Source organism: Callithrix jacchus, chromosome 6 (assembly GCF_049354715.1).
Source record: "Callithrix jacchus isolate 240 chromosome 6, calJac240_pri, whole genome shotgun sequence".
Taxonomy (NCBI): Eukaryota; Metazoa; Chordata; class Mammalia; order Primates; family Cebidae; genus Callithrix; species Callithrix jacchus.
This window is the reverse complement of record NC_133507.1, coordinates 129,082,647-129,104,241: the sequence shown is the minus strand read 5'-3', so window position 1 is coordinate 129,104,241 and position 21,595 is coordinate 129,082,647. Positions and strand designations below refer to the sequence as shown.

General features: G+C 47.5%; 2 protein-coding genes and 1 pseudogene across 28 annotated transcripts in view; 2 read left to right on the top strand and 1 right to left on the bottom strand.

Annotated features, from left to right (window-relative positions):
- Positions 1 to 216: 216 nt before the first annotated feature.
- On the top strand, positions 217 to 2,660 carry LOC100409857 (small ribosomal subunit protein eS7 pseudogene; annotated as a pseudogene). Its single transcript, XR_013519082.1, has one exon. The product of XR_013519082.1 is annotated as a small ribosomal subunit protein eS7 pseudogene (transcript).
- Positions 879 to 9,627, bottom strand: LOC144576702 (uncharacterized). Its single transcript, XM_078328316.1, has 2 exons — positions 8,076 to 9,627; positions 879 to 2,667 (listed from the first exon to the last, which is right to left on the bottom strand). The coding sequence occupies exon 1, from the start codon at positions 9,145 to 9,147 to the stop codon at positions 8,554 to 8,556; it is 594 nt and encodes a 197-aa protein (XP_078184442.1). The 5' UTR covers positions 9,148 to 9,627; the 3' UTR covers positions 879 to 2,667; positions 8,076 to 8,553.
- Positions 8,337 to 21,595, top strand: part of METTL21A (methyltransferase 21A, HSPA lysine) — a 50,396-nt gene continuing 37,137 nt past the window's right edge. For 14 of the 26 annotated variants that reach the window (XR_013519080.1, XR_013519079.1, XR_004744824.3 and 11 more), the window contains exons 1-3: positions 8,803 to 9,066; positions 9,976 to 10,151; positions 12,757 to 12,868. Coding sequence is in view for 22 of the 26 variants with exons in the window: in XM_054257833.2 (XP_054113808.1) it covers positions 10,005 to 10,151; positions 12,757 to 12,868 (259 nt within the window). In the remaining 4 variants the exon portion in view is untranslated. Of the gene's footprint in view, positions 8,752 to 8,802; positions 9,486 to 9,975; positions 10,152 to 12,756; positions 12,869 to 21,467; positions 21,586 to 21,595 lie in introns of those variants that run through there. The other 12 variants (XM_054257834.2, XM_035305481.3, XM_008999335.5 and 9 more) reach the window with 7 other exon arrangements.

The window sequence follows — 21,595 nt, the reverse complement described above, 5'->3', positions numbered from 1 at the left end:
GGTCCTCAGGTCTGGGGCAGACCTCACAGCTTTGTGGAGGAAGAGCAGAGGGACACCCTGGGCTTCTTCCCAGGGCACATCCCCCAGGGGCACTTTGAAGATTCCCATGAGGGCAGAGGCACTTTGGCCACCTGGGATTACATAAGCATCAACAACCCAGATGAAAAATATGAGCATTGGGCCAGGTATGGTAGCTCACACCTGTAATACCAGCACTTTAGGAGGCTGAGGTGGGTGGATCACCTGAGGTTAGGAGTTTGAGACCAGCCTGGCCAACATGGTGAAACCCCATCTCGACTAAAAATACAAAAAATTAGCTGGGCATGGAGGTGGATGCCTGTAATCCCAGCTACTTGGGAGGCTGAGGTAGGAGAATTGCTTGAACCTGGGAGGTGGAGGTTGCAGTGAGCTGAGATCACACCGCTGCACTCCAGCCTGAGCAACAAGAGTGAAACTCCATGCCCCCTCCAAAAAAAAAAAAAAGACAAATATGGCATTGAACGAGAGGAAGGAGCTACGTATTTGCGGTTCTCAGGTTACAAATCCTGTTTACTAGGAAAAAACTGGTGCAACACACAAAAATGAAGAAGTAAGAGCAAGTATTTAGAAAATGCTTAGGGCCCACTAGGCACTGCTCTAAGCACTGAGTATGTGTTAACTACCTTCCTTCCCCACAACAAGCCTGGGGGGTATGGTAATATTTCCATTTTGCAGATGGAGGAAGTTAAGGCACAGAAATGCTAATTGTTTGGTCAAGATGGGACAGCTAGGAAAAGACACGGCCAGGAGTTACATCCAGCCCTTTGACTCCAGGCTGGTTTTCTTCATTCTTGTGCTATACTGCGTTATTCAGTGGTATGCAGTGCAATGTTCAAGGGCTGTTTGCATGCATCATGAGTTTGGTTTAATTACCAATTGCACTTTACAGATGAAGAAATGGAGGCTCAAGGAGTTTTAGTGCCTTGCCCAAAAGGGTGAATGGTTAGAAAATAGCAAATGTGGGACTCAAGTTCAAGTCCTGCAATCTCAACTTGCTGGCTCCTTCCACTACACTGCTGTGGCTGCTGAGCAGAGGACTGGGCTTGTGTGGAGGTGGTACTCTTGAACGTGTTGAATCTGAAATCACAGTAAAACGGCTAAGTAGGCAAAAGTACAGGAAAAAAAGAAAAGTGGTCCTAAGTCGGCACTCAACAAGGAGAAAGCCATGTTCAGTTCGAGCGGCAAGATCGTGAAGCCCAATGGCGAGAAGCCAGATGAGTTCGAGTCCGGCATCTCCCAGGCTCTTCTGGAGCTGGAGATGAACTCGGACCTCAAGGCTCAGCTCAGGGAGCTGAATATTACGGCAGCCAAGGAAATTGAAGTTGGTGGTGGCCGGAAAGCTACCATAATCTTTGTTCCTGTTCCTCAACTAAAATCTTTCCAGAAAATCCAAGTCCGGCTAATACGCGAATTGGAGAAAAAGTTCAGTGGGAAGCATGTTGTCTTTATGGCCCAGAGGAGAATTCTGCCTAAACCAACTCGAAAAAGCCATACAAAAAATAAACAAAAGCGTCCCAGGAGCCGTACACTGACAACTGTGCACGATGCAATCCTTGAGGACCTGGTCTTCCCAAGCGAAATTGTGGGCAAGAGAATCTGCGTGAATCTGGATGGCAGCCGGCTCATAAAGGTTCATTTGGACAAAGCACAGCAGAACAATGTGGAACACAAGGTTGAAACTTTTTCTGGTGTCTATAAGAAGCTCACGGGCAAGGATGTTAATTTTGAGTTCCCAGAGTTTCAACTGTAAGCAGAATGACTAAATAAAAAATATATTCACATTAAAAAAAAAAAAAGAAAAAAGAAAAAAAGAAAAGTGAGCTTTCTGAGATGCATTAGCCTAGGAGAAACCTAGAGGTTGAGTGGAAGTGGTGGGAGAGGGGGAGGAAGGTGAGACTGGAAACTCATGGCTCATTGTCATGGGAAGGAACCCTGAAGACAGAAGGGCCTCTTGGGTCCAGTGCCATAGAGAAGTCTGGGAGGTCCCAGGTAGTGGCAAGATGTGGTGTTGACCAGGAGTAGCTCATCTCAGTAGGAGGCAGAGAGCAGAGACAGATTCCAGGCAGCAGATGGAGCAGGGCCAACTCAGAGGCAGTAAGCTTGGATCACTCTTCAAATCCTGATTGTGGCCTGGTGTGGTGGCTCATACCAGTAATCCCAGCACTTTGGAAGGCCAAGGCGGGTGGATCACGAGGTCAGGATTTTGAGACCAGCTTGGCCAAAATGGTGAAACCCCATCTCTATTAAAAAATAAAAATTACTGGTGGGCACCTGTAGTCCCAGCTTCTTGGGAGGCTGAGGCAGAAGAATCACTTGAACCCAGGAGGCAGAGGTTGCAGTGAGCCGAGATCACACCACTGCACTCCAGTGTGTGTGACAGGGCAAGACTCCATGTAAAAAAAAAAAAATCCTGATTGTGATGGAAGGAACAAGACAGCAAGGTGGAGAGAACCAAAAGAGTTCGAGCCTTCAGATAACAGGGAATTCCTGTGCATGTGTAAAGGCAAAAAGTAGATGGCGGTGGGAACAAGTTGAGGGGCAAACCAGTTGAGGAGACAGAACACCCAGGGCCACTGGTGGTGGTTGGTGGTGATGGTGACCGGAGCGGGCAAGGTCTGCCTCTTCATCCTGGAATGCACAGAAAGATGGAGCCAGGGATGGATCATGCTTCCATTTCAAAAACATGTATCAATGTTTGTGGTAACTCAAGCTACTTGCAGAGAGCAAGTGTGGTAAGGGGACTGACGTCTTTCAAATACAAGCCATCTGTTAGGATCAGGTTGTTTGGCAAATATGATAGAAGTTGGCCATTATCAAATCAGGTCTGAGGAGCTTACAGAATGTTTATATTGTTTACATTACTTCCTAAAAACAAAAACCATCCTTCTCAGTGGGACTCTGGCTGTATGTTACAGGCACCTGAGCCAGCTTAGGCAGGAACCCTGGGATCCCACGGGACCTAAGAGCCCAGTGCAGCCAGGAAGGGCTCAGGACAAGAGAGGAATCAGCAAGCCTGGCAACTGGCAGCTCAGCCCCAGGCTTCTGCTGGTGTCTGCTCTCTGTAGAATGATTTATCCACCTACATTGCACAGTGAAGATGCCCCATAAAGGCATGGCTTGATATCTCCTATGTTCAAGGGACCAGTCCAGACTGAATGTATTAGAATTGTTTTTTTTTTTTTTTGAGGTGGAGTCATAGGCTGGAGTGCAGTGGCACAATCTCAGCTTACTGTATTCTCCGCCTTGCGGGTTCGAGTGATTCTCCTGCCTCAGCCTCCTGAGTAGCTGGCATTACAGGCACCTGCCAACATGCCTGGCTCATTTTTGTATTTTTAGTAGAGATGGGGATTTACCATGTTGGTCAGGCTGGTCTTGAACTCCTGACCTCATGGTCTGCCTGCCTTGGCCTCCCAAAGTGCTGAGATTAAGGGCACGAGCCACTGCGCCCAGTCAGGAATGTTTTTCTTCTTCGGGAGACTGAAAAAAAAAAAAAAAAAAAAAAAAGCTGCTCAAATGACAGCTTAAGCTAATTAAGGAATTTAATGCCTCAAATAACAGAAAATCCCAGGCCAGTTGGCTCCAGGTGGCCAAACATCATCAGGAGGCAGACTCTTTCCACCAGCGCTTTCGCTGGCCACGTTTTCTGCCAGTTTTGTTCTCTTGGGACCAGATGAACAATAGGACCTCTAAATTTCTATCTTTCCCCAATAGGCTGGTTCTCTGAGAGTCCAAAGTCTCAGAATGAGCTCTGGTTAAGCCCAGCTTTGGTTACATGTTCACGTTTCACCTACGTGTGGTCAGGTGGAAGGAATGTGTTCATTTTGGCTGGGCTTGGGACATGTGCCGGATCATGTAGTGAGGGCTAAGGAGAGACCTAGTCCAACACATAACAGTATAAGCAAGTGCTCTACAGAATGTGTTTGTTAGGCGCAGTTCTAAGTAGATAAGCTAACTTGTTTTAATCTCAGGTTATCTTTGTTGTTTACTAATATAAAAGCATCACATGATCCCTATTTTATAGATGGGGACGTTGAGAAACAGGTTGATGCATTTCACCCAAGCCCTCAGAGCTAATAAATGGCACGGCTGAGAGCTGATGCAGAACTTAGACTCCAGAAGCTGGGCTCCTGACCATCGGCAGAAGAGAACTGCCGCTACCAGGAAAATGAGAAATAGATGCTGGGCAGGCAGTAACGAGATGTCTGACAGCCACTCTGCATTCTCCTGCACAGAGAATTACGTACCCATCACGGGACTGGGTGTTCACTCTAGCCTAAAAAAAGAACATGCCTAGGGAGGGGGGCACAGGGATCAGGCTATGCCAAGGTAGTAGCAAGGTGGCTGCTTCTACTGTGACATGGACTAGTTCCCGAAGATAGCAGCGACAAAGGCCTAAGTGTCCTTCTACCATTATTTTGCAGTCAGGAGTCACAGGATTGAGGAAAGGTCATTTTAGTAATTCAGATAAAAGTAAAATCTGTCAAGAAAAGGAGAAAAAAAGAAGAGAGAAAGAAAAAAAGATTAATAAAGAAAAAAAGAAAAAAAAAAAAAGTAAAAGCTGTCAACCAGAAGCCTCTGGGGTACTCATTTATACTCTACTCCGCCCTAAATTCTGTGCCCCAGAGGGGCCAAGTGGGGCAAGAGTCCAGCAGTGTGAGGCAGCACAGGGAGCCTGCTGAGCTGCAGGAGGTGCCCAGACACGCTCCCTTTTTAGTAGTAAGGGTCCAGGAGAGGGCCAGAGAGAGAGCCTTGTCCACCTTTTTTTTTTTTTTTTTTTAGATGGAGTTGCACTCAACCTCCGCCTCCTGGGTTCAGGCAATTCTCCTGCCTCAGCCTCCTGAGTAGCTGGGATTACAGGCACGCGCCACCATGCCCAGCTAATTTTTTGTATTTTTAGTAGAGACGGGTTTCACCATGTTGACCAGGATGGTCTCAATCTCTTGACCTGGTGATCCATCCGCCTCGGCCTCCCAAAGTGTTGGGATTACAGGCGTGAGCCACCGCGCCCGGCCCTAGTCCACCTTTTTATAAGAAAATATTATATACTGTTTTGTTACGATACATTTTATACACTGTTATGTTACAATTAAAGCAGAAAGTAAATACATCTTATTGCATATTCCCAACAAGACTGTCAGGAAAGGCCAGGCTCAGTGGCTCATGCCTGTAATCCCAGCACTTTGGGAGATGGAGGCGGGGCGGGGGTTGGGGGGTGTGAGGGGATTGCTTCAGGCTAGGAATTCAAGACCAGCCTGGGGATCATGTCATAACCCTCTCCATACAAAAAATAAAATTAGCCAGGTGTGGTGGTGTGTGCCTATAGTCCCAGCTACTTAGGAGGCTGAGGTGGGAGGAGTGCCTGAATCCAGGAGGTCCAGGCTGCAGTGAGTTTACACCACTGCACTCCAGCCTGGGTAACAGAATGAGAAGATCCTGTGTCAAAAAAAGAAAAAAAAAGGCCTGTAATCCCAGCACTTTGGGAGGCTGAGGCAGGCAGGAGTTTGAGCCTGGTCAACATGGTCAAACTCCGTCTCTACTAAAAATACAACAACAAAAAATTAGCCAGGCATTGTGGTGGGTGCACCTGTAATCCCAGCTACTTGAGACTGAGGCAGGAGAATCACTTGAACCCACGAGGTGGAGACTGCAGTGAGCCGAAATCGCACCAGTATCCTCCTGCCTGAGTGACAAGTGCGACGCTGCTTTAGCAACAGAACAAAAAAAACATTGTCAGTAGTTCTTTGAGACAGGGTCTTGCTGTGTCACCCAGGATAGAGTGCCATGGTAGGACTTCAGGACACACTGAAGGCTCCACCTCTGGGCTCACATGATCCTCCCACCTCAACCTTCCAAGTAGTTGGGACTACAGTTGTACACCCCCAGCCTCAGCTATTTTGTTTTTTAGGTATGAGGCCTCACTATGTTGACCAGGCTGATCTTGAACTCCTGGGTTCAAGTGATCTTCCCACCCTAGCCTCCCAAAGTGTTAGGATTACAGGCGTGAGCTACCACACTGGCCCAACTATTCTAAACAATACACAATCTAAACAATACACAATTCTAAACAATACACCAACATATTTTTAGAATTAAAATTTTATTTTCAAATATTCACAGTGGACCACTGGCTTATTTTTATTTACTTATTTTTTTTGAGACAGAGTTTTGCTCTGTCACCTAGGTTGGAGGGCAATGGTACCATCTTGGCTCACTGCAACCTCCCCCTCCTGGGTTCAAGTGATTGTCCTGTCTCAGCCTCCCAAGTAGTTGAGATTACAGGCACCTGCCACCATGCTCAGTTAATTTTTGTATATTTAGTAAGTAGAGACAGGGTTTCACCATGTTGACCAAGCTGGTCTTGAACTCCTGACCTCAGCTGATCCACCTGCCTTGGTCTCCCAAAGTGTTGGGATTACAGGCGTGAGCCACTGCCCCCCGCTACTGGCTTATTTTGATAAAAACAGAGCTCTGTTAATGGCTACGCTGCTATGAAAGTTGCACATGTTCCTGTTCCTCAATATTCCTTTTGGTGCTTCCTGAGCCATCTATCTGATACAACTTAGAACACTGGGAGGACAAGATGGTTGAGAAAAAGTGACATCTTCCTAGATAACCTGTATGTAAATATAATGAGGCACATGTTCTATGTTAAGAGTGCTGGAGAGGTTGGGAAGGTTTTGCTTTATTTTTTTGAGGTCACATGCATGATTTCAGCAGAAAGGATGGAGAACAGGGAGAAGCAACAGAAGGGGCCCAAGGCTCCAGGCTCGGCTTCAGGGATGAGCAGCCTGGGATCTAGGGAGGTTTCCCAAGGTCATCCCACTTAAAAGAGTCAGAGGAAGAATGTAAATTTTCCGTATTTGTCTGGTATCAAAGCCAATACATAGTCTTTCTTGTGCCCAATGCTGCACCCCCCTCCCCCCCCCGCAAAAAGGGAGAGAGAGAGAGAAAATAAGGACAAGAAAGGGAGGTCTTAAAAAAGATAAAGGGTGGCCAGGTGTGGTGGCTCAGGTCTGTAATCCTAGCACTTTGGGAGGCCAAGGTGGGTGGATCACGAGGTAAGGAGTTGGCGACCAGCCTGGGCAACACAGTGAAACCCTGTCTATATTAAAAATACAAAAATTAGCTGGGCGTGGTGGTGCGCGTGCCTGTAGTCCCAGCTACTCAGGAGGCTGAGGCAGGAGAATGGCTTGAATCCAGGAGGTGGAGGTTGTAGTGAACCGAGATTGCACCATTGCACTCCAGCCTGGGCAACAAGAGCAAAACTCCGTTTTAAAAAAAAAAAAAAAGAAAAAGAAAAGAAAAAAAATTAAAAAGATAAAGGGAAAGCTGAGAGGCAGAAACATCAAGTGCAGGAGGTAAGAGAGAAAGGAAATATTGAGCGGGAAAGGTACAGGACCAAAAAAGAAAACAGAAAAGGAGGTAAAAGACCCTCTCTGGTGGTCTTCCAAGTTCACTTGGGTTATCCTCGAAGCCGCAGGCCCCAGCCTTCCGATGGAAGATTAATCTGGAGGCCGGAGACGCCGCCTACCGGACGGGAGAGGCCAGGAAAGGGAGGTTCAGGCTCAAGCCATGCTCCCACCAAGGGCAGCAGGCGCGGACACCCGCGGAGCTCTTAGAAATGGCAGAGCTCGGAGTCGGGGGCGGTGGCAGTGGCTGACGCCTGTAATCCCAGCACTGTGGGAGGCCGAGGTGGGCGGACACCAGAGGTCAGGAGTTTAAGACCAGCCTGGCCAACATGGTGAAACTCCGTCTCTACTAAAAATACAAAAGTTAGCGGGCGTGGCGGCGCGCGCCCGTAATCCCAGCTACTCGGGATCTGAAGCAGGAGAATCGTTTGAACCCGGAAGGCGGAGAATACAGTGAGCCGAGATGGCGCCCTTACACTCTAGCCTGGGCGACAGAGCGAGACTCCGTCTCAAAAACAAACAAAAAATCAGCACTCCGGCCCCCTCCCACAGCCGGCTCTTGGGCCTGCGTGCGGATGAGGGAGTTTACCCCAGCTTGTTCTAACGTGCAGCCGCGCTGAGAGTTACCTGAGAACGCGGCGGCGTGGGGCGAGGGCCCCGGGAGGAGGATGCCGGCCCCTGCGCGGTCCCACTCAAGGGGATCCACTCCAGCCTCGCGCTCTTCCAGGGCCTGCGGCCAGGGTGCCACGCCCTCGGCACCTTCCACCTCCAGCGTGGGCCCCCACGGCCACGTGCGCCTCGGCATCCAGAGGAAGGAAACTGGGGCACTGGGGTCTGCAGCGCCGCCCAGGGCCGGAGCTGGGACCGAGCGCGCGCCCGGAGCTCCGCGCTCCCGACTGCAGCCTAGCCCGCTGCGTCCCCGACCCCATTTTTAGGTCCGGGCGCCACGTGCTCACTCCCCTACCGCGCCTTAGTTGAGGAGGGCTCTCTGATTTTTCCATTCGATTGCCGCCAAGCGGGCTATTACGCCGCTTCGGACCCCACCGTGGAGACGCAGGAGGAGAGTGACCACGCATTCTTCGGAGCGACCTGTCTCCATCACCCGCTAGCCCGCCACCTTTAAAACTAAGAAACAGGCATAACGCGCAAGTGAGAAAGTCCAAGGCTGAGAGCGGCCGAGCACAGGATAGAAAAGTGGAGCCCGCCCAGGAGCACATTCAGCGTCAGGTGTGTGGCTTCTCCCTCCGGCCCGGAGAGCCCGCCCCATGCCCTCCCTGCGCACCCGCGGCTGCTCGGCATCCAGGTCTGGCTCTCGCTCCCGCCCCACAGCGCTTCCCTCGGCGGGCGGGGAAACGGATTTGGTAGTCCGTGTGCCTTGGGGACGCACGCAGGAAAACCCGTGTCCCGGCTCCCCGCAACGTCCCTCCTCCGCGCCACGACCCAGCGCGGCCGTGGGCTCCGCGGGCACCTGCAGGGTGTGGGGTGCCGGGAGACCGGAAACGCGTGGCCGGGGCCGTCCGCCTGCGCCTCGCGGGCTCTCTAAGGCTGGCGGTTTCCGTAGCCAGCCCGGGGCGGGGAAAGCTGAGCGCGTGCCCCACCCGGGGCCGCCTCCTGAGCCGTAAGTACCGGCGTGGCGGCGCCTAGGCCCGGGCTGGGCGAACCCTGGGTGCTCCGCCGGGCAGCTCACGGCGCTCCGCATGGCCTAGGGGTCCTGAAAGGCCCTGTGGCCCCCCTTACCCAGTCTCCCTCTCGCCCCTGGAGGGTCGCCGCAGCTCCCGGGCCTGGGGGCAGAAAGGGCGCGCCGGTCGGCCGGGGAGAGGGGTGGATCGGGGGCAGCTCTAGGGGGACTTAGGGGAGGCCTCCGAGCCCCCGCTGTCCCAGCGAGCGACTCGGAGGCCCCCAGTGCCGCTCGCTTCCCGTCTCGGGGGAGACGGAACTGGGGCGACAGTGTATTTCTGGCTTATCAAACCGCTAACACCCAGTCTAAGGTTACGTTCCGTCCCATTGTTGTCACCATTGAAGCAGCCGACGGAGGAGGTGAGGTGGTTGGCGAAACCGCAACCGAAGAACCCGTGTTGCCCTGCGGGCTGCAGCTGCATTCCGGGAGCCCGGGCTGGGTAGGAAGCGCTGCTTTCCCCGCTGCCCTGCGTCCCTGGGCGGTCACTGCCCGTGCAGCTCTGAATTCACGGAGTGATAGCAGTGCAGTGTATAGGGCATTCTGCAGAAGTTGGAATGTTCTGGGCTTTCTTTTTTTCCTCCCAAAGACATCCGTTGACACAAATTCCGAGCGAAATCTCACAGATGTGGAAGAGCTATGCAGAAGAAATTGGACAAAGTCTTCTTTCACCTGTTTCTTTTTTTCTTTTGAACTTGTAAAACCGTAAAAGAGCATTTGGAGTTACTAAAGAAATGTATCTTCCAATGCAAGACACACACACACACACACACACACCCCCCTCCAAAAAAAAAAAAAAAAGATAATGTACCTTCCAGCCAGAGCGTCACCCAGGGTTCTTTTGCACGACAGGTGTGAGCAGAGGGCGGGGTGCAGGCGGAATGGCCCTGGTGCCCTATGAGGAGACCACGGAATTGGGGTTGCAGAAATTCCACAAGCCTCTTGCAACCTTTTCCTTTGCAAACCACACGATCCAGATCCGGCAGGACTGGAGACACCTGGGAGTCGCAGCGGTGGTTTGGGATGCGGTAAGTAAGCCCTGGGGGACTTCTGAAAATGGCCACACTTGCTTGTAAGACAGGTTTTTATTTTTTATTTTTTAAACAGCTTTATTGAGATATAATTCACAAACCATACACTTCACTATTTAGAGTGGACAATTTAGTGCGGTTTTAAACATAAGTATATTCACAGAGTAGTTCAACTATCACCACTTGAATTTTTTTTTCCTTTCTCCACCTAACCAACATTTTTGCTGTTACTGCCACTCCCAGCCCATATCCCTTACGTCATTTCTCTACTCCCTCCACACAGATTACATTTTAAAGGTGAGTAAATGAAAGTTGAGGAAAGTTAATAACTTGCCAGCAATTACACACTGGGTAAGAGAGGATCCGAAGGAAAGCCACCAACTGCTTTGGACATGAGTTAGTTTCTCTCTCTCTCTCTTTTTTTTCTTTGAGGAGGAGTCTCACTCTGTTGCACCAGTGCAGTGGCAGGATCTTAGTTTACTGCAACCTCTGCAGCCCAGGTTCAAATGATTCTCCTGCCTTAGCCTCCCAGGTAGCTGGGACTACAGATGCACACCACCAGGCCTGGCTAATTTTTTTTTTTTTTAGTAGAGTTGGGTTTCATCATTTTGACCAGGCTAGTCTCAAACTCCTGACCTCAAGTGATCCACCCACCTTGGCCTCCCAAAGTGCTGGGATTATAGGTGTGACTTTCTTTTTTTTTTTTTTTTTTTTGAGACATAGTCTCGTTCTGTTGCCCAGGCTGGAGTACAGTAGTGTGATCCTGGCTCACTGCAACCTCCTCTTTTGGGGTTCAAGTGATTCACCTCAGCCTCTGGAGTAGCTGGGACTACAGGTGTGCACCACCACACCCAACTAATTTTATATTTTGGTAGAGATGGGGTTTCGTGATGTTGGCTAGGCTAGTCTGGAACTCCTGACCTCAAGTGATCTGCCCACCTCAGCCTCCCAAAGTGCTGGGATTATAGGTGTGAGCCACTGCATCCCTCTGAGTTAGTCTCTTTACTGCATAGAGAATTGTGAAGTGGCAGAGCTCAAAATGAAGATTATGTGTTTTCTTTTAAGTTTTTCATAGTTGTAATTGTTAAAAAAAATTGCAACTGCTTTTTCAATTCTTCCTTTCCCAGCACTGTTGTCTGACTTGTGCCACCAGCATCTAGCACCACACATAGGACTCACTGGGAACTCAATTAATGTTGAATGCATACTTGGCATAAATACAGTTTGACAGTTTTAACATTGGTAGGGATGTTAAACATCTCAATATATACTAACATAGTAATACCACTTGTAGGAACCCAGTCCAGGTAACCTCATGAAAATTAGTAACAATAAAGCTATAGGCCGGTGAGGTGGCTCACACCTGTAATCCTAGCACTTTGGGAGGCTGAGGTGGGCGGATCATTTGAGGTCAGGAGTTCGAAACCAGCCTAGCCAACATGGTGAAACCCCATTGCTACTAAAAATACAAAAACCAGCTGAGCGAGTTGGCGCACACCTGTAGTCCTAGCTACTAGGGAGGCCAAAGCAGGAGAATCACTTGAACCGGGAAACGGAGGTTACAGGGAGCTGGGATTGCATCACTGCACTCCATCCTGGGTAACAGAATGAGACTCCAACTCAGAAAAAAATATATATCTATAATGAGGAATGGGAAGCCTCCTAAATGCTCACCAAGAAGAGGAATTGCCGGTTATACTCACAGTATATGGCTATGAGAAATATAGTAAAAATTATGTTAACATTATACATTTCTTTCTGTAGGATCATAAGCAAATGCTAAACCACACATCAAGTATCTAAAACTTTGGCCAAAGCTTACTTTCTGATGCCCAGAATGTACGTTGAGGGCCCCTGTGGGGCGATGACTGTCAGTGAGCAGCTCAGAGAGCCTTGGGCAATGTGTTGCTTTTTCCCTATGGGTGAAGTTGTGGCTTTGCTGACCTGAGTTTGGTTTAGGAACTTAAACAAAATCATAGAAATTGTTCATGTCAGTTCTTGCAGAATAGTTGTGTAAACTTCAAGTATAAAAGTGTCGTGACACAGTAAAAAAGTAAGCTTTCCAGGCTGGTTGCAGTAACTTACGTCTGTAATCTTAGCACTTTGGGAGGCCAAGGCAGGCGGATCAGTTGAGCTGAGGAGTTCAAGACCAGCCTGGCCAACGTGGTGAAACCCCTCCTCTACCAGAAAAAAAAATACAAAAATTAGCTGGGCGTGGTGGTGCACACCTACGGTACCAGCTACTGCGGGGACTGAGGTGGAGAATCGCCTGAGCTTGGGAGGTGGAAGTTGGTTGCAGTGAGCCGAGATTGTACCACTGCACTCCAGCCTGGGTGACAGATGGACTGAGACTCCATCTCAGAAAAAAAAAATTAAGCTTTCCAGACCCAGCAGGACCCCATTTTGTGTGGGCAGTGTCTCTGGGCACCCTGTGCTTGCTCTAACGGGGAGGTTACCTTGTTTTACTAGCTAAGTTCCTATGTGTGTTAAGCTGGGAATTGAACCTCGAAGTGGGAGAGGGTTGTATGTAGCTGACCTGAAACCCTGCAGCTCCTAAAGCGCATGTTGACCTTAATCATCATCACACTGTGTTTTCACTCAGGCCATCGTACTTTCCACGTATCTGGAGATGGGAGCTGTGGAGCTCAGGGGCCGCTCTGCCGTGGAGCTGGGTGCTGGCACGGGGCTGGTGGGCATAGTGGCTGCCCTGCTGGGTGAGTGTCATGCATTGACTCGATCCTTAGTCAGCAGAACTCACTGAGAGGTGTGTTTGCTGTTTTCTTAGCACAAAACTCACTGTGGGTTTCCCCTTACTGGGTTATTATCTTTTGCATATACTTATGAGTTGTGGGCCAACTGTTGGGGCTCTTAACTCCAGTGAGGCTAACAGGCTAATTTCTCTCTCTCTCATACACACACACACACACACACACACACACTCTCTCTCTCTCTCTCTCTCTCTCTCTCTCTCTCTCTCTGTTATTTATACTTCTCATGGGAAATTGCTCTGCCCCCTTCAATTCTGTCATGCCAGTAATATGTTCATAAAGTGACTTGATTCAAGGAGAATAATCCTACCCATGTATAGAATTTTTTTCACTCTTAGGGGCTTTCTTTCCCATAAGCTATCAGATTTAACCCTGTAAGGGATAGAGAGCAGATAGTCTTTCCTTCATTGCTCAGGAAATTTTGCTAGTTTTTCTCTTCTAGGGAGGGTTAGCCCCCATTGTAGTTTGTACTGACTTTTTATTTTTAAAATTGTATGAACAGTATACAGTTCTGACTTGATAGCAAGGTTTGTCATTTTAAAATTTGGTATACAGACATTAATTGAGCTTGGAGCTGCAGCATCTTTAGGCTTCATTGTTATTTTTCTCGTTTCTAGCACTTCTGACATATATAGTTCAAGCTATCTAATCATAAGGATAGACCAGCTTTCAAGATACCATGTATAATAGTTATCAGTTCCATATTGTCACTTGGTGCTCTTGTTAGAATTCAGATTCTGATTTGGCAGGGCTGGACTGGGGCCTGGGAACCTGCATTTCTGACAAGCAGTAGAAATGTCAGTAGTAATGCCGAAACTGCTGGTTCTCAGACCATACTCCGGTAGGAAGGATTCAGGATTCCATAGTCTTCTAAACCCATCACATTGTCTACAGATATTTGAGGACCAGCTAAAGCCCCTCTTTTGTTCCGCCTGTTTTCCAGAAACCCAATTCTTTTTTACTATTCCTTTATCTGCTTTCCAAAATTCGATAGGGAGCATGGGCAGGGGTGGTGGTGAAGAGTCTGTATAAGTTAATGGAGGTTTCCATCCATCTACAATCACAGCACTTAAGTCATCGATGAAGCCCTTGCTAGTACACTGCCTTCTCTTCTCTTCAGGTGAGCCTTATCCCCATGAATGTTAGGTATTACTTTTAATTTTCATTTTTCAAATGAAGCTGGAATTCTGGGAGATGAAGCTATGAAGGCCTGATCAGTGGAGATCTGGGCCTCAAAACCAGGCTTGTTAGACACAGCAGCCCAAGTTAGTGATTTTATTTCTTTTCATGTAATACCAACTTGCCTCTCTGTTGATATGTGAAGAGTTAACTAGGAGGGGAGATGAGGTTTCTTCTGTTTCTTCCTGAGAACCAGGTCTTCATGCAGAACTTTACTGACTGATGTATAGACATGTTAGTGTAGCTAAGTGCATAGGCTTAGTTATACTGGTTTTGACATCTCTTTTAATTCTTACCTGTTGTGTGACCTTGGGCAAGTTGCTTACCCTCTAAACATTGATTATCCCATCTGTACAGTAGGCATAATAATGTTTACTCCACAGTGAGGATCCAGTGAGATTGTGTACAACATCTGGTAGCTCACTGAGCAACACAAAGGACATGCTCCATGAGTGTTGATTACTCTGAGAGCTGCTTTTTCTGATCTAGCAATCTGGAGCTCTGGAGTTGGGAAAGTCAGAATAGGTATTTCAGATACCACCACAGAGCAAAGCCTGCTTCGTGGCCAGGCCACACTGTGGCCTTGTAGAGTCCTTTCCTGCCCCACTTCAAAGGGTGAATTTCTGCCGCCTTTTCCGCATAGCACTTGGAATACTCCCACCTCTGTCTCAGCTGTGTCACATTTCACTGTAGGCAGGTGTTTGATGTGTCTGTCTCTCCTGGCAGGCCCAAGCTCCTGAGGAAAGAGACCAGGTTTCACTGTGTGTCCTTGGCCCTTGGACAACACCTACCACTCAGTATACACTCAAGTAATTCTGGAATAAGAGATGAACAGTCTAGATTGAAGGCGCTTTGAAAATCATGGAAGTTTATTCTGATTCAAGCAGCAGAGACAAAGAATTTTTAAAATTATGAAAATTAATATTTTTGTTATAAAACGGATATAACTATTACAAAAACAAGCAGCAGGAAAAAAACCCCACCAATTATTCTAATTATTTATGACTTTGTCACATAGTTACCATTAGCATTTTGGTGTGTTTTGTTTCATTGTTTTCTTCCCATCTGTATTTTTCTTTTTTTTTGAGATAGAGTCTCCCTTTGTCACCAGGCTGGAGTGCAGTAGTGTGATCTCGGTGCACTGCAACCTCCGACTTCCTGGTTCAAGTGATTCTCCTACCTTAGTCTCTCCTGAGACTGGAATTACAGGCTGGGATTAGCTAGGTGTCATGGCGTGTAGCTGGGATTACAGGCACATGCCATGACACCTAGCTAATTTTTGTATTTTTAGTAGAGATGGGATTTCACCATGTTGGCCAGGATGGTCTCGATCTCATGACCTCATGATCCGCCTGCCTCAGCCTCCCAAAGTGCTGGGATTATGGGTATGAGCCACCATGCCCAACCTTCAACTGTATTTTTTTTTTTTTTTTTTTGAGACACAGTCTCACTCTGTCACCAGGCGCCAGGCTGGAGTGCAGTGGCATGATCTCACTCACTGCAACCTTTGCCTCCTGGGTTCAAGCAGTTATCCTGCCTCAGCCTCCCGAGTAGCTGGGACTACCCGCACACGCTATCACACCCAGCTAATTTATGTATTTTTAGTAGAGACGGGGCTTCACCATGTTGGCCAGGATGATCTCGATCTCTTGACCTCGTGATCCGCCCGCCTTGGCCTTCCAAAGTGCTGAGATTATAGGCGTGAGCCATCGCGCCCAGCCTCCAACTGTATTTTTAATCACAGTTGTAATTACGGTTTATATATATATGTGAAAATATACGTGTATATATATGTATATATGTGAATATATATGTCTGTGTGTTTGTATGTTTTGTGCCTCTGTATACAGTATACATACACACATACAAATGATGTTTTTTCTTTCTTTTTTTTTTTTTGAGACGGAGTCTTACTCTGTTGCCAGGCTGGAGTACAGTAGTGCGTTTTTGGCTGACTGCAACCTCTGCTTCCAAGGTTCAAGCGATTTTCCTGCCTCAGCATTCTGAGCAGCTTTGGACTACGGGCATGCAGCACCACGCCCGGCCAATTTTTCTATTTTTTGGAAGAGACAGGATTTCACCATGTTGGCGAGAATGGTCTCGATCTCTTGATCTCGTGATCCGTCCACCTCGGTCCCCCAAAGTGCTGGGATTACAGGCCTGAGCCACTGGGCCTGGCCTCAAATGATGTTTTAACATTATGTCATAAGCATTTCTCTGCTACTCTATGATTTTTATACTCACTATTTGTAGTTGCTCACTATTTGTAATATTAAGCTGGAGAAGTTTTGCTCTTGGAACCTGAGGGTAAGAAAATGTTAACCTCTTCAAAATAGAATGAGTGAGGCAAAACAGGTAGTGATTTTGAAATGTCAGGAAGAGATTAATTATTACCCTTTTTAAAAGTATTTTCTCTTTTTGTATCCGTAGTCATTTATTCCTGAATTTGGGGAGAACCTACCACAAGCCTGGTGGTTCACTATCACTCAGCATGGATAGAGCAATGAACAGGCTGGCAGGTGTCTCAGGAAGCTTCCATTGTGAGGTTAATGGGTAGGGGTAAAGGATGAAGACAGAAAAAAAAGTGGTGCTATGTAGCTATTAATATAGGGTGATGAGACTTTTTTGTTAAAAGAGAAAGCAGCTGCTAATTCCTGAGCAGTTCCTGTGTTCTGAGGATGGTGCATTACAGCCTTTCCTTCTCACAGTGAGCCTGAATGGTAAGTAGGCCTTACCTACTTATAGCGCCGTTCCAGTGGTGAAAGGAAGGCTTCTTGGGGAGGGTAGGTAACTTGCCTGAGGTCACAGAGCTAATGGATTGTGGTTAGAATTTGAATCCAATCTGACTCTCAAAAGCTGGTTCTTGGTTTGAAAATCTCCCTGGCCTTTATGCTTCTTGGAACTACAGTAGTCCCTCCTCATCTGTGATCACCTTCCCTGGCTTCAATTACCCACTGTCAGCCTTGGTCTAAAAACAGGTCAGTAGAGTACGATAAGATATTTTAAGAGGGAGAGAAAGAGAGGGACCACATTCATACGACTTTTATTAAGGTATATTGTTATAATTATCCTGTTTTATTATTTATTGTTTATCTCTTACTGTGCCTACTGTGGAAATTAAACTTTACCATAGGTACATAAATATTGGAAAAAGCATCATATACAGGGTTTGGTACTATCTGTGGTTTCCGGCATCCACTGGGGGTCTTGAAATGAATCCCTTGTACATAAGAAGGAACTGCTGTATCCATAGAATAAAAACATCCAGTCTTGAAGACAGGAGGATTCTGTAAATTGGGATGGGGTCAAAGCTTCCCATGTGATTTGATGCCCAGCCAAGCCTGGGACCACTGTCTTGAAATATAATGCTCAGGAAGATACTATCTTTGACTTTTCTGTAATTTGAATGCAAGTCTCAGCTGAACTTTTGGCTTGTGTGTTTAGCTGAATGCTGGATATCTGTACCTGGCTATTTCCCAGCACCTCAAATAGTATCTGTTTGAACCCAAACTCTTCTCTTTCCAAAGTCGTTCTTCCTCCTTTATTCTGAGTTGGCATCACCTTCCAAATAGTCACCGCACCCCCCGCTTGACTCCCCTCTACCTTCCCCACCTGCTGGAGTCCTGCTGATTCTATTTCCTGAATCTATCTCTCTGTCCCACTGCCTGAATCACTCCCACTGCCTGGCTTGAGCTCTCATCATCTGTCACCTGCCTGCATGATCACATCACACTTCCACCTGGCCTATCTGCCTCTGTTTTGTCTTTTTAAATCTACTTTCTTAATAGCTATGAGAGTGGCCCATCTAAAATGCAAAGTCGACAGCATGACCTGTGTTTGAACACTTCTTTGCTGTCCCACTGCCTGCCTGCAGGTTAAATCCCAGGCGTCTTCGCAGGGTTTTGTTATCTCGTCCTGCCTGACTCTTCAGCCTCATTCTTTTTCAGCAAGATTGCACTGCATGAAGTTCCCGGGACACACATACTGCTCTGACCTGTCCCGTCTGCCTTGCATGCCCTTTCACACCTTTCCCTTGATTTATGCCTCTGTTATTTATTTATTTATTTATTCATTTTTGAGACAGAGTTTTGCTCTTGTTACCCAGGATCCAGGATTGGAGTGTAATGGCACAGTCCTGGCTCACTGCAACCTCCACCTCCCGGGTTCAAGCTATTCTCCTACTTCAGCCTCCCAAGTAGCTGGGATTACAGGCATGAACCACCATGCCCGGTTATTTTGTATTTTTAGTAGAGACGGGGTTTATCCACGTTGGTCAGGCAGGTCTTGAACTCCCAACCTCAGGTGATCCGCCCACCTCGGCCTCCCAGAGTGCTGGGATTACAGGCGTGAGCCACCATGCCCAACCACTCCTGCCACATCTTTTAAGTGTAAGCTCAGATATCCCTTCCTTTGGGAATTTTTCTTTGACCCCTGCTCTTGAAGAATTTCTCCTTTGTGACCACGTGATTTCCTGTGCACACCCATGTTTCTATTATTTTCCTTCCCACACTGCATCACAACTATGTTTATGTGTCCCTCCTGCATGAGACTTTGAGATCTGGGTAAGGAGTTTCTTGCTCCTCTTTGTATCTCTAGCACGTAGTATGTGCTCGAATGTTTGCATAAATAAGGTGTTATAAAACGAAAATGAAAAGTGATGACACATGGTTATATATTCTCTTTTCATGACTGATTGACAGCATGCAGTGTTGTCTTATTGGGTCAGTTTCCATTAGTCTTTCCTGAACGAAATACTATCTTAACCTCCCTTCTTACCCAGCATAAATGTCATGGGCAGTCATTTTATCACCATCTTCATGTACAGTTGACACCGACACCCTGCCTTTCCTTGCTTCAAAACAAAACAAACCAGGTTAAGTGCAGCCTTCCATTGTCCCAGGTCTGTGCCTCTGTGGCTGAGTGGGGCTCAAGGAAATGCTGCTGCTGGGGTTCACTGTATTTTTTTTTTTTGAGATGGAGTTTTGCTCTTGTTGTCCAGGCTGGAGTGCTGTGGGGTTTTCTTAGCTCACTGCAACCTCTGCCTCCCAGGTTCAAGTGATTCTTTTGTCTCAGCCTCCTGAGTAGCTGGGATTACAGGCATGAGCCACCACGCCTGGCTAAGTTTTTGTATTGTTTTTTTTTTTTTTGAGATGGAGTTTCGCTCTTGTTACCCAGGCTGGAGTGCAATGGCGTGATCTCGGCTCACTGCAGCCTCCGCCTCCTGGGTTCAAGCAGTTCTCCTGCCTTAGCCTCTCGAGTAGCTGGGCCAGCATGTCCAGCTAATTTTTTGTATTTTTAGTAGAGACGGGGTTTCACCATGTTGACCAGGATGGTCTTGATCTCTTGACCTTGTGATCCACCCGCCTCGGCCTCCCAAAGTGCTGGGATTATAGGCGTGAGTCACCGCGCCCGGCTAATTTTTTGTATTTTTAATAGAGACAGGGTTTCATCATGTTGGTCAGTCTGGCTGGTCTTGAACTCCTGACTTGAGGTGATCCACCCTCCTCAGCTTCCCAAAGTGTTGGGATTACAGGTATGAGCCACTGTGCCTGGCCTTTTTTTTTTTTTAAAGACAGAGTCTTCCTATGTCACCCAGGCTGGAGTGCAGGGGTGTAGTCTCACCTCACTGTAACCTCTGCCTCCCAGGTTCAAGTGATTCTCCTGCCTCAGCTTCCCGAGTAGCTAGGATTACAGGTGTGCACCACCAGGACCAGCTGATGTATTTTTGTATTTTGTATTTTTATTTTTAAAAACAAATTTTCAATTATTTTTGTGAGACAAAGTCTCACTCTGTCACCCAGGTTGGAGTGCAGTGGCACAATCTTGGCTGACTTCCACCTCTGCCTCCTGCGTTCAAGCAATTCTGCCTCAGCCTCCCAAGTAGCTGGGATTACAGACACAGGCCACCACTCTCGACTAATTTTTTTTCTTTTCTTTTTCTTTTTTTTAAATGCATAGAGCAAAGCAACTGACTAATTTTGTTGTTTTTTTTTTGAGATGGAGTTTTCCCTCTGTCACCCAGGATGGAGTGCAGTGGTGTGATCTCGGCTCACTGCAACCTCTGCCTCCTGGGTTCAAGGGATTCTCCTGCCTTTGTCTCCCAGGTAGCTGGGATTACAGGCACCTGCCACTACGCCCAGCTACTTTTTGTATTTTTAGTAGAGATGGTGTTTCACCATGGTGGCCAGGCTGGTCTTGAACTCTTGACCTCAGGTGATCCACTCACCTCGGCCTCCCAAAGTGCTAGGATTACAGACATGAGCCACCACTCCCGGCCTAATTTTCATATTTTTAGTAGAGATGGTGTTTCACCATGTTGGCCAAGCTGGTCTCAAACTCCTGACCTCATGTGATCTGCCTGCCTCGGCCTCTCAAAGTGCTGGAATTACAGGTGTGAGCTACCATGTCCACCCTGGTTTCACTAATTTTATCATCAGGAACCTCAAGGGGGCTGTTGATGTTGCCGTGCAGTCCCACTCTACTTCCTCTCTTACTTGGCCAAGTGACTTTCATATGTTTGCTCTCAAACCTCCGATCTTTCTCCATTTTTATTGTCAGCCAATGACATTTCTTATTGCACCGAGAAGACTGAATCAATCCAAAGAGAAATTCCACAGCCTTCTACCACTACCTTTACCTCCATTTCAATCTAGACCTATAGACTCTGCCTTTGCGCCTGGTGCTAGACATGGAATGTCTGGCCTTTCCAGGACCACCCCTCATCTCTTAAGTCTGTCCCCTCTCACTATTCAAGGGCATTGCCTTTGCCTTGCCACTTTTCCCCTTTGCCCCGTTCTACTTGATCATTTCCATTGGCATACAAACTTGCTCTTTCTTTTCCCGTTTAAAAAAAATAAAAGCCTCAGCAGGACGGTGGCCATGGAAGTCGGAATCTGCTAAGGAGTGTGTAACAACTCACCTGCCAAATAAAAAAATAAATAAAATAGATGAAAAGCCTCTTAAGTGGCTGTTTCTAGGTTGGTGGCAGGAAATATATAAGATGACCCTGGAATATCTTGTTTTGAAAACTCTTTGGCTTTAACTGAGATACTTTTTGTTGTTGTTGAGATGGAGTCTCGCTCTATTGCCCAGGCTGGAGTGCAGTGGCGCAATCTTGGCTCTCTGCAATGTTCGCTTCCCAGGTTCAACCAATTCTCCTGCCTCAGCCTCCCAAGTAGCTGGGACTATAGGCACCTGCCACCATGCCTAAGTTTTTTGTATTTTTAGGAGAGACGAGGTTTTACCATGTTAGCCAGGATAGTCTTGATCTCCTGACCTCGTGATCTGCCCACCTCAGCCTTCCAAAGTGATGAGATTACAAGTGTGAGCCGCCTCTCCCAACCGCTTGTTTTTTTTTTTGAGACAGGGTCTTGCTCTGTCGAGCAGGATGGAGTGCAGTGGCACAGTCTCACCTCACTTCACCCTCTGCTTCCTGGGATTCAAGCAGTTCTGCCTCAGCCTCCTGGGTAGCTGGGAAATTACAGGTGTGTACTA

What these genes read in the sequence shown, in the direction of transcription:
- LOC144576702 (XM_078328316.1), bottom strand. Translation starts at nt 9,147, where the DNA reads ATGCGGAGCGCCGTGAGCTGCCCGGCGGAGCACCCAGGGTTCGCCCAG.